Source organism: Oreochromis niloticus, linkage group LG7 (assembly GCF_001858045.2).
Source record: "Oreochromis niloticus isolate F11D_XX linkage group LG7, O_niloticus_UMD_NMBU, whole genome shotgun sequence".
Classification (NCBI taxonomy): Eukaryota; Metazoa; Chordata; class Actinopteri; order Cichliformes; family Cichlidae; genus Oreochromis; species Oreochromis niloticus.
In genome coordinates, this window is record NC_031972.2 from 37,311,974 (window position 1) to 37,323,447 (window position 11,474).

General features: G+C 42.5%; 1 protein-coding gene across 1 annotated transcript; it reads left to right on the forward strand.

Annotated features, from left to right (window-relative positions):
• Nucleotides 1-649: 649 nt before the first annotated feature.
• Nucleotides 650-9,260, forward strand: hpse (heparanase; the record flags this gene model as incomplete). Its single annotated transcript, XM_003453598.5, has 12 exons — nucleotides 650-795; nucleotides 1,729-1,859; nucleotides 1,975-2,103; nucleotides 2,175-2,348; nucleotides 2,771-2,942; nucleotides 3,432-3,479; nucleotides 4,316-4,409; nucleotides 4,492-4,598; nucleotides 4,897-5,011; nucleotides 5,375-5,499; nucleotides 6,334-6,480; nucleotides 8,249-9,260. Coding segments are annotated over 12 exons (1,548 nt in total), but the record flags the coding sequence as incomplete, so codon positions are not given.
• Between the last annotated feature and the right edge of the window lie 2,214 nt (nucleotides 9,261-11,474).

An 11,474-nucleotide genomic window follows, 5' to 3' on the forward strand; every position in this document is an offset into this window, starting at 1 on the left:
CATTTTTATCTTATTTGGAAGATTTTGGTGTTCTAGATGTGTTCGTATTTTTCCACATTTTAATCTACATTTTAGGTCATCAGATTTTTTTTGTCTTTAAGTATAAAACTATTTTAAAAAGTTTTTTTTATTTCAAAAAAATCATGAATTCTGAGGACATAAATTTGAGTCTGTTGATTATTAATTTAATTTAGTGTTGGTTTGGGGCATGTGGTCTCATATGTGTTGGTGGGAAATTTTATTAATATTTAATTTAATTTCAGTTTTGACTTTTTTGTCACAGTTTCGTTTTTTTAAACATTAAATATTTATGTGTATTTTTATTGAATTTTGTATTTGTGGGACAGTTCATGCGTGTTTCTGTCACAGTAACATGTTCGCAGGTGTCTTCGCTTCTGGCTCGTTATTAGATGATTATTAATTTCAGGTCACTGATAACTGATTCATTGATGGAGTGTCGTCTCTCGTGATTCCTGGTGAAATGTTGGACCTGGATATAAGTTCGTGGCTGGAGGTCACGGTCGTTCTGTGTGCGCGCACGAGGACGCGAAGTAGGAAGTGTGACAGACATGAGGCTCGCGCTGCTGCTGTGCGCGCTCTGCTGCACCGGGACTTTTGTATCCGGAATCGGAGGATCCCGGCTCCCTGATGGACCCCCGGGGAGCCGGACCGGGACCCGGGTCTGGGTTTGGGCGTGGACGTGTCGGCCCCTCTGCGACGCGTGGATCCGCGCTTTCTGTCCGTGACCATCGACGCGAGTCTGGCTTCACAGGAGAGCTTCGTGTGGCTGCTGAGGTGAGCTCTGACTCTAATCCATCGAAGATCGTCCCGTTAAACAGGAAACACCGGGTTAAAACAGACAGGTCACAAAATCCTCTGAGGAACAAAACTTTCAAACTTTTGTTTCACTTTCAAATCTGATCCTGAGTCAATTCACCTGAAACCTGTTAGCTCCGCCTCCTGCAGTCTCAGACCAGATAAGCATCACCTGTGCTCCTCAAAGTTCAAGTTTGGACCTCAAAGAATAAAAATCTGACCCCGACTTAAAAGGCTTAAAGGATTGAGAAGAAAGGTGATCCTGAGTCAATCCAGGTTTCACTTCTCTTTCCGGAGTCCGAATGGGAATTCCCAGAGTTCCTGTTTCAGCAGGAGCACACCCGAGAACCACAAACACTCTAAGATTTGAGAATAACCTGAGTAACCCGCTGACGCTCGTAACCTGATCATCTGAAATAAAACTGCTGTAAATTTGAACTTTGAATCTCGACAGTCAAACTTAGATTCATGTTTCTCACGTTTGTGCTCCTGGAATAAACTCGAGCTCCAAAATCCCTTCTGTTTCAGTAACATGATGAATGTGAGATACTCAGCAGAGATCTCTGTATGTGGAAACCAGAGGTCAGAGGTCACGAGTAAAATCATTTCCAAAGTCTCAAAACCAGGAAAGGAAATCAAGTTAAAGTCAGATGTTTGGAGTCAAAACGGTTGACCAACTTAAAAAAAACAATGACATCAGAGTTATTCTTCGTAATCCTTCAGGAGTTGTGACAACAAAATAATTTCAAAACTTAGATTTCAGATCAAAGGTCAAAGTGAGGCAGAGCTGGGGTCGTTTAAAACCAGCAGGTTTCGGTGCTTTGACCCGTGAATATTTCCGAGCATTCTTTTATGTGAACTGCTGTCAGTGAAGCAGTGCATCATGGGAGTGACTCTGAGGTTTCTCTGCAGCTCTCGGAGGATGAGGACGCTCGCCGCAGCTCTGAGTCCAGCCTTCCTGCGATTTGGGGGGACGCGGCAAGACTTCATGGTGTTTGAGCCTCACAGGAGGCAACAGTGGGAGGAGCCTCAGGACGCTGCAGGTAAACACGATCACCTTGTGATCTCTCTGACATCACACTGATCTGGAACATGTTGATTTCTTTGTTTTATTTACTTCCTGCTTCCTGACCTCTCTGTGACCTTTGAAATTCCCAGGTGAGTCATGTGATCAGACTTTGCTACCCCGGTGGATGGAAGAGCGTCTGAAGTGCGACTGGGCGAAGCATAAGCTGGTCCTGATGAAGGAGGACCTGCTGAGTACATACAGGAGCTTCTTCTTCACAGGTGAGTCCTGATGTCTGTCAGGTGTTGTTATGGAGATGCCGCCCGTCCTCTGACTGTCGTCTCCCTCTCAGAGCTCACCGTGGACCAGCTGCATGCCTTCGCCAACTGTTCTGGCTTCCAGCTCATCTTCGGCCTGAATGCTCTGCTCAGGACAGCTGACAACAGCTGGAACAACAGCAACGCTGCCCTGCTGCTGCAGTACTGCCAGTCCAGACATTATGGGATGTCCTGGGAGCTCGGAAACGGTACAACTCCTTCTCTGATCAGCTGATAATCAATAATCACAGAGCCTCAATCAGTGTTTTCTTGAGTCTGTGACCTGCTTATTTAGGGCTGCAGATTTTATTCTGCCTTTTATTTTGAAATGCAGCTCAGAGTGATGTGTGTTTACTGCCACCTGATCACACCTGTAAATCAGAGCATCAATAATAGGCTGACGCTGTTAGTATAAAATCTTCTCAGGCTCCTTCTTCTTTCTTCTGCTTTCTGTGATAATATCTGGTGGAACGCTGAAACGCTGTGGTTTCTTATCCGATGTTTCAGTTTCACTTCCTCGCCTTCATGTGGCGCGACACTCAGACAGGAAGTCACCTTTCTTCTTCACATGATCTCTAATCAGAGTGATCTCTAATCAGAGTGATCTCTAATCAAAGTGATCTCTAATCAGAGCCGAACAGCTTCGAGAAGAAGGCCGGGATCCGGGTGGACGGGTATCAGCTCGGGCTGGACTTCATTCGTCTCAGGAAGATGATGTCAGAGTCCAAACTGTACCAGGACGCTGGGCTGTACGGGCCGGATGTTGGCCAGCCGAGAGACCACCACGTAGACTTACTGGACGGGTGAGAGGTCAAAGGTCACCGTACAGAGACAGCTCATGAAAAGTTTCTGCTGTCAACACAAAAGAAAAGTAAACATTTTGGGGAAAAAAAACATTTTACATTTTATTTCATTGAATTTTTTTTCCTTACATGAAATTTTGCGTTACGAATTTTCGAGAACAAGACACATAATAAATAAATGAACTTTTTTACTTTCTTTCTCTCTGTTTTCAGGGATTTTATTCACTCTGCTCCTCCTCTGTCATGAGCTGACAGATTCTTAAGTTTTCAGCTTTTTGAAAAACTCTGATCTGATGTTTTAACGTCTCTCAGATACCAACGATGCAGACAAACCTAAAACTTTTTATTAAAGGGAAGCAGCTGATTTTTGTGCTCTAACCGAGTTACAGAGTCACATGTGAGCTTCAGTCTGCAGGAATAAGACAGAAAACAACTTAATTACTGAGCTGACGCTGCCGATTTATCCATGAATTCTTGTGACTGTTGCAGATTCCTGCAGACCGGAGCTGAGGCCATCGACGCCTGTACCTGGCACCAGTGAGTTCACCCTCACTTTATTTACTCTGAACTGTAATTTCTGAGTTAAGTCTACTCTCACAAGATAATGCATGAAGCGATATTCATGCAGTCACAAGAGACGTGCAACCAAACAGCCTGAAAGCTTCTCCATCTATCAGAGGAAATTAAAAGTTTATGCACGCCTACTGACAGTGAGATACTTTTCCCATGCTTTTATTGTGAAAGTGCAAGTGTTCATACCAATCAGAGACTGTTCAGAACAAATTATTCAGCCGTTGTAACACAAATCCTGTTGCAAGGAAACAGAATGTCAAAGTTATTAAAACTTTCTAATATTTTTAGTCCAACTGACATTCAGTAGATATAAAGTGTCTGTACACTCCCAGGCAACAAGGCCCAAGACAACAAAACCAACATAAATCTGTCTCCAAATGTTTGTCTGAAGTCTCCTAATTTTGAATTTATTAAACCATAAATTCAGGAAATAGTTTTGGACTTATTAAGTTAAAAGTTGGTCATAAAGCATCAACACTTTCTTCAGAAAGTCCAAAATTCTGATTCATAATCAGACAAAAAGAAATTTAAGTGAAGATAAGATTATTATTTATCATCCACACTGACAGTTAGTTTGGGCTTAACAATGCTCACATCATCCACAAACAGCTGAGCACTGGTTGAGACCAGCAGTGGTCCTAAACTCGAGCTCTGAGGACCACCTGATTTAATTTTAAAGGAGCTCAAGTGACACCTCGGCCTGAAACACTGTTCTTTTACTCCTAAGCCTTCATGCTGGTTTATTGTTGTGAATGCTTCATTCATAACTCATAAAATAAACTTGTTCTGCTGTTTGTCAGTTATTACGTGAACGGCAGAGACACGTCTGTGAAAGACTTCCTGGATCCTGAAGTCCTGGACTCACTGGCCTTAAAGACCAATGAAGTTGTGAAGGTAATGCTGTGCTGTGTGCCAGCAGCTCTGTGCTGGGTGTGTTCGCAGTTTCACCGGGTTTGTTTCTTCTCATCTGGCTCAGAAAGTGAAGCTGGCGTCTCCGGGGAAGTCTGTGTGGCTCGGAGAGACAAGCTCGGCGTACGGAGGAGGAGCTGCAGGACTGTCGGACACGTTCGTCGCAGGATTCATGTGAGTCCCTCAGGTCTGCCCTGCTTTAGTCTTCTCTCTGAACATTATGAACGTCATGTTGTATTCAGTCAGACCTGAAACAGAAAGCCATCATGAAGGCATTCAGGCTCAGAAGCCATTTCCTCATAGTCTTCTAGACCTCTGGACCTCGTTGGTGTTTTTCAGACTGATTTTACGATTTTTAATCTGCTGAATGTGTTTTTCTGTGGAGGAACATTGCTGCTCTCATTATCTCTGAAAGACTCTCAAATATCTCTGAGTCGCTGCTGAGCTGTCTCCATGCTGGGAATCTGTGCAGGTGGCTGGATAAATTAGGCCTGGGAGCAGCACTTGGCCTGGATGTCGTGATGAGGCAGGTGCTCATTGGCTCTGGGAGTTACCACCTGGTGGACGACAACCTGGATCCTCTTCCTGTAAGACAGAGTCAGGTTGATTCTCTCAAATATACCAGCTACGCTTTCATGTTTTTTACATGTGCAAAATCATTTTAAGAGTTCCTCCTTCCTACACTCAGATTAGATGTTATTGCTTAATTTTGTCCACTTTGGGACATCAAATGAATTAAAAACATAAACGGACATGTTTAGAACAGGCTCAGTGAGTTCATTAGCTGATCATTTGTCAGAAAATGTATGTTAATCTGTTCAAATCAGGACCTTCACACTCATACTGAGCGTTAACGTGGCTAAAATAAGCTGCTGTTAGTTTATGTGCTCGATGCATTTCATGATCTTCACAGTTTGTCGTTGTCGAGTAAAGGCCGTGTCCTCTTTCAGGATTATTGGCTGTCCGTTCTCTACAAGAGGCTGGTTGGACCGGAGGTTTTAAAGATTCAAGTGTTTTCTGAGTTTGGCCGAAGTAAACGAGTGAGGATGTATCTGCACTGCGCCAACAGGAAGAGGTATGCTTCACATCCTGCCCTCATACAAACACCGAGACCTCCCACCACCAGTAACTCTGCCATCCAGACATCAGGTGGACAGGATTTTCCTCGGCCCGTCCAGTTGCTTATACAGCTGTATAAACAGCTGTTTATCAGCTGTTTATACAGCTGTCTCTGCAGTGGTCTGAAATAGCTAGAAATAGCTAGCTCGAGGTAATGATGTAGTAAAGTATTAGCAGTTAGAAGTAACAGATAAATGGTTAACATCTGCTACAGCTTCCTTCAAGCAATGTCCTGTACAACAAAATAGTTTCACGGAGCTGCTCAGAAAAAGGATTTTTGATTTCATATATTTCTTTATATTTTTACTGTGAACATCAACACCTCTGAAACTGGACTCATGACAAGAAAAGAAAAAGAAAAACTGATTTTAAAGTAAACTGCCCTCTTAAGGAATCAGCTCAGCTTTAAGGTTTATTATTCCTATAAACCAGCAAAAATGTCTGGAAACAGAAACAGAAAAAAGTTCTTAAATCTTAAAATAAGAAAAGATTGAAATTCTTAAAGTGTTAAAACTCCATCTCAAACCTGAATTATTTGTCTTTTACTTCAGCTCAGGAACAAACTTCTTCAAACTAAAAGTATTTATAGGGGGAAAAAAGCTTTTTATTTCTTACTGTGTGCACTGACACCAGGAATATTTTCCTAGAGATTTTCATGTTAACAAAACCTAATTTCTGCGCATGTTTTGCTTCGTGTGAGCAGAAACAAAGCTCATGCTTCGTTCTGTGTAGTTTGAGTTGAAGTGGAAGTCAAGCTGAGTAATAATGCTGCTGTTCTGCGTGTCTGCAGCTACAGACGAGGAGCGGTCACGCTGATGTCAATGAACCTTGGAAAGACGCCAGCGAGGATCTCGGTGCCCGCCGTCTTCTCCAACAGCACAGTGGAGGCTTTTGTCCTGGAGTCTGAGCAGCCGGGGGAGGAGGGACTCTACTCCAGGTGCCTGAACGTACTCAATGAAGCCATTTTCCTCCCAGTTAGAAATCTGCTTCGACCCCAAAGAGGACTGTTGCTTTTCACTAAATATCTCCGGCTCTGCAGAAGTGGAGTGAACCTTAGATAATAAGCCCCGCCCCCATTTTTAGTGAAATGAACACGGTGAAGAAGCAACAGGTCAGAATCTGTAAATGAACACCTGATTCTACCTGAACATCAGGATTGGCCCATTGCAGATGTTTTATGTGCTGATGATACACTGCTCTGTGTGTCAGACGGCTCAAACTCTGCAAGCCGAATAAGACACGTTCAGGTCATTATAGTCGACCTGTTCTGCCTCTCCTCACTTCCTGTCACTTCCTGTCCTGTCTCTGCTCTTCCTGTGGTGGAGGTTCACGATAAAGTTACGAATAATGAGCTCGGTGTGTGTAGTGATGCCCGCAGGCCGCTCCGAACACTCACATTATTACAGTATTTTCTACTCTTTGATCTGAATGATGTCATCTCAGGGACTGAAGCCCCGTCAACTACTGTGTGAGAGGGAGAGCCAAACAGAAGAAAACTGGCGTAAAGCCAGCCTTGTTTCAGACAAGGGCTGAGCTCTGAATCATGCAGAGCTGCTGTGCTGGAGTCAGAAAATAAAAGGATGGAGCTGATGTCTTTTCTCTTTTTAGATTTACATTTTCTGTTTTTGTTCTTATGAATCTGAGTCTCTGAAACATCTGGATCTCCTGAACTCAGTGATGGTGAAACGGTCGAAGCTTAAAAATGAAGAAGAATCCAGCAAACGTTTTGATGCTGAAGAAGCATCAGCTGATCATCCTGCCTCAGCATCCAGTGAAACCTGCAGTTTTTACCATCTGCAGGGACGCTGTCTGTGTTTCAGCTGCGATGGCTGGTAGGTGTAGAAACCTGAACACCAGCTCACATTTCTCTACAGAAGTGAGCCTCAACACTTCCTGAAAGCTACTTTTTAAATCTTTTAAAATTTCATTTTACTCATGAAAGCAAAAACGGGGGCGATAGTGAATCAGACGCTGGCTTCGGTCTTGTGACGCTCAGATTCAGGTGTTTATCGAGTCCTATAAGAGCTGCTGAGGTCGACCTTTTGATGCTGGCTTTTGATCTGTGGCTTTGCTTTGGTTCAGCGTGCCGGACAGAAAGCTGTTGTCATGGCGATTTAACGCCACCTGAGAGCGAATCAGCTGATGCAGACAGCAGCAGGTCGAGGACAGATGCTGTTGATGTGTAACTCTCTCTCAGGCTTTTATCTCAGCTGTGCTGACGGAGGACAAACAATGGCCTCATAGTTCGGGCTGAGCGGTGTGCTTCAAAAGAGTTCAAAGGTCACCGCCGTGAGTCAAAACCGGTCAGCATGAGTCGACAGTCTGACTCCAGTCCACCCCTCCACAGCACCTCAGCTGCTGGGGGTTTTCTGAGAACAGCTACATAAAAATCAAAAGCTTTACCTGATTTAACCGACCATTCCCAAACTAGCCCCATCCTAAATCCTCCTCTTATGGTGTTATGATCTGACTCATAAGCTGTGGTGGAAAATGATACATCCATAAACCCGAGGAAGGGTAACTAGGCCGATGACACCCCGCACTGCTGCAGCCAAACCAGAAGGGGGCGCACAGGAGCCTAACACCTGAAGTTCATAAACAGGATGAGTTATGCAGAAATGGGCAAAGATTAATATCTCAGTAATCTTTGTGTTTGACTCGCTGTGTGGCGGTTAGTTTGATGAGCTCATTTCCTGTTTCTGCAGGTCAGTGAAGCTGAACAGCGAGGTGTTGATGATGGTGGACGATAAAACGCTGCCTGAACTCAGAGGAAAACTTCTCCTGCCAGCTCACCACCTGCAGCTTCCTGCCTACTCGCTTGCCTTCTTCGTCCTCCCGGATGCCCAAGCTCCAGCGTGCAGTTGATGACATCACACGGAGAGCAGATCCTCCCTGGACACCAGCGTAGGCTGCTGTTTCCTCACACCGTGGACGCCTCAGTGTCTGATTTTTAGACAGTACTGTCACTTTCTGATAATGTGTTTATTGATTCTCACTCATGATCAAACATCTCCATCTGTCTCTCCACCCACTCGTCAGTCACAGAGGCCACGCCCCTAATAATGTGAGCTTTAAGGTCAATGGGGATGATGGATATGGAACAATATGGAATAAGATAATTAAATGTTTTTTATAACAATTTTCAGAAACCAAAAATATTTTTGATACGACCGTGTTTCAGGGTGTCACCTGTGAGGACGTCTCAATGATCTAATTAATTAAAAAGCACAATGCTGACGCCACCTCTTCGCCATCATCGTCGTCAGCAGGCTCGAGCACGTCCTCCTGATGCTGCAGCTTCACGTTATCATGACAGCAAATGTGTTAGAGTTTAAGCAGCGGAGACAGTGCTGTCACCATCAGGTCAGACTGGGAAGTGCAGTAGTGTCCTCCATCATCTTTATCCAGTCTGTTCATAAAAACTTCAGTAAAACTAAAAAAAGTTTTTTAAACTTTAACCAGATATATATATATATATATATATATTTTTATACCAGATATTTTACACTGAAAATATAAGTGTGTAATAGTTATATATATCTATAAATTTCAGTGTGAACTCTGCTAATTAAATCTTTATTTCATTAAATCTTTCTGTTCTCTGCTGATTTTAAACTGGACTCTGTAATAAAACTAGTGAACCGGTGCCGGACGCTCTCAGTGTGAGTGTGACGCCCTGCTCTGAGACCTTCAGCTTATTAAAGGACACCAGATTCAGAGTTTGATCTTTGAACTTTTATTTGATGCCAGATAAAGACAAACATCACATTTCCTTTTTCATTCGTCCTGCTCCTCGCTGTGAGTGATGATGTAACACAGGGATTTGTAGTCCAGGTTTCCGGTGGCGTTGATGTTTGATGACTGAAACATCTGCTTCATCTACAGACACACAGGTATCGATGTTACGCCTGTCACAAAACATTTCCAAAGTGAGCCCTTTTCATTTTTACACTTTCATTCGCTCAGTGTTTTCACTTCCTATCACGGGCTGAATAAGGAGACATTCGAGTGAGAACTCATTGGTCTTTGTGGATGAAGCCTTTGGCGTCGGGATCAAACATTTTGATGCTCGCGGCAGGTCGGTGCCTGCAGCGAACACAATGTCAGGAAATTTCCTCACAGTGAAGAGATGATCCTCCATCAGGGCTTTCACACCATTACAGGACACACAGGAAGCTCAGACGATGGAGGCCATGAAACTAAAAGCTCACTGTTATTTCATAATGAATCAGTAGAACCTTCTTTAAGAAAAAGTTCTTCAGAGCTTAATTAAAGCTGTTTGATTGCTGTGATCTAGAATATTATGAAGAACATGTGAAGAACAAAGCTGCAGGATTGTTAGAAAATGATTCTACTACAGCAGGAATCACGGTCAGAAGGAGGACCTGGTATCAAAGGAGACTTTAAGAGTTTAAACCAAATGATGAGAAAGCAGATCAAAACCTCTGCTGCACCAACGGTTTGTGGAAAAATCCTGCTGAACAGAAACCAGGTTCTGTTTAGACTGTGGCTCTACGAGTGGGAGTAAAACTGATCTGGGTTCAGTTTCTAGCAGAGCGGGAAAAGAGTTTAATGTGGAGATCTCAGTTATGAAGCCAAATCTGGAAACCAAAACTATATTATAGTAGATACACAGTAGTATAATTCTGTGCTGTATTGTAGATGGTATAGAGAAGTGTAACTTTATTATACTACTGTTTACCATCTACATCTACTGTTTACAGTGTATTAACTGTATTACACAGAGTAATCAGGTTTGCTCTGTTAGGTCTCTGAGCGTTTAGCTTCATTGATAACATTTCAAATTGTGAAATGATTTTATTTTCAGTTTCAGGCCAAAAAACTCATCAAACACTGTGATGAAACTGACGTGACTTCCAGCCCTGGACAGACTGAGAGCTATTCACAGCTCTGTGTAATAATTCAATAAGACATGTTTTATTTATCCCAGCGTCCCAGCGTGAAGCATCCAGAGCTCAGTTTTTAAAACCAGTGAACCGGTGCCGGACGCTCTCAATGTGAGTGTGAAGCTCAGGATCACCTGAGACGTCCTGCTCTGAGACCTTCCGCTCATTAAAGGACGTCACCTGCAGTGACCACACGGAGGCGCTGTGGTGTTTGGCTTCAGCTCTGTGCTGCGCAAAATCCATCCAGCACGTGACGTCAGAAAACCAGCTGGTCTCTTCATCATCATCGTGAGGAAAATAAGACCGTGCTGCAGAGCAGGTGCCGAACTTAATTTTAAAAATCCAACAATTTTAAATGTTTTTATCCAACAACAGGTGACAGTGAAGCACACGTGGCTCTTTGTGACGTATTTCAGATCAGCTGAGTGTGCTATCATATTTAGCGTGTAACGGGATGTAATGCCCAGCACTTTTAAGTATTACTGTGAGTGCGTTTAAAACAGACACTTCTTTGTTTCTCGCTTTATTTTATTGAAATGAGAATGAAAACTTTAAACTTTGAAAACGAAGTTTAGAATAAACACCAAGAAACATAGAAAACTTTCAGAAAACCATTCTTTAGAGTTCACCGTTTGTTAAAGACTAATATTACCTTTGTCACAATGAAACGGGGCTTTTTAAGGATGATATTTTTCTTCGTAAACAGTGTATTTTAAATGTAATTAAACATTTTTTCAAGACAGTGTCAGAGAAACTTACTCCTTATTTTATTTTACGCTTATTTTAATGATTTTTTTCCTTTTTTTCATTTGTTTATTTTTTAATTTTATCCCAAAGACATTGCATTTTAATTTATTTTGCCCCACAGACATTGTTTATTTAATATTATTTTTGACTCTAACTTTTTTATTTTCCGTAGTGTGTTTATTATTTAATTATATTTCTTATATTTTTCTGTAGGGTGTATTTTTTATTAATATATTTGTAATTTTTAATTCGTATTTTTATTAGAGATTATTATTAT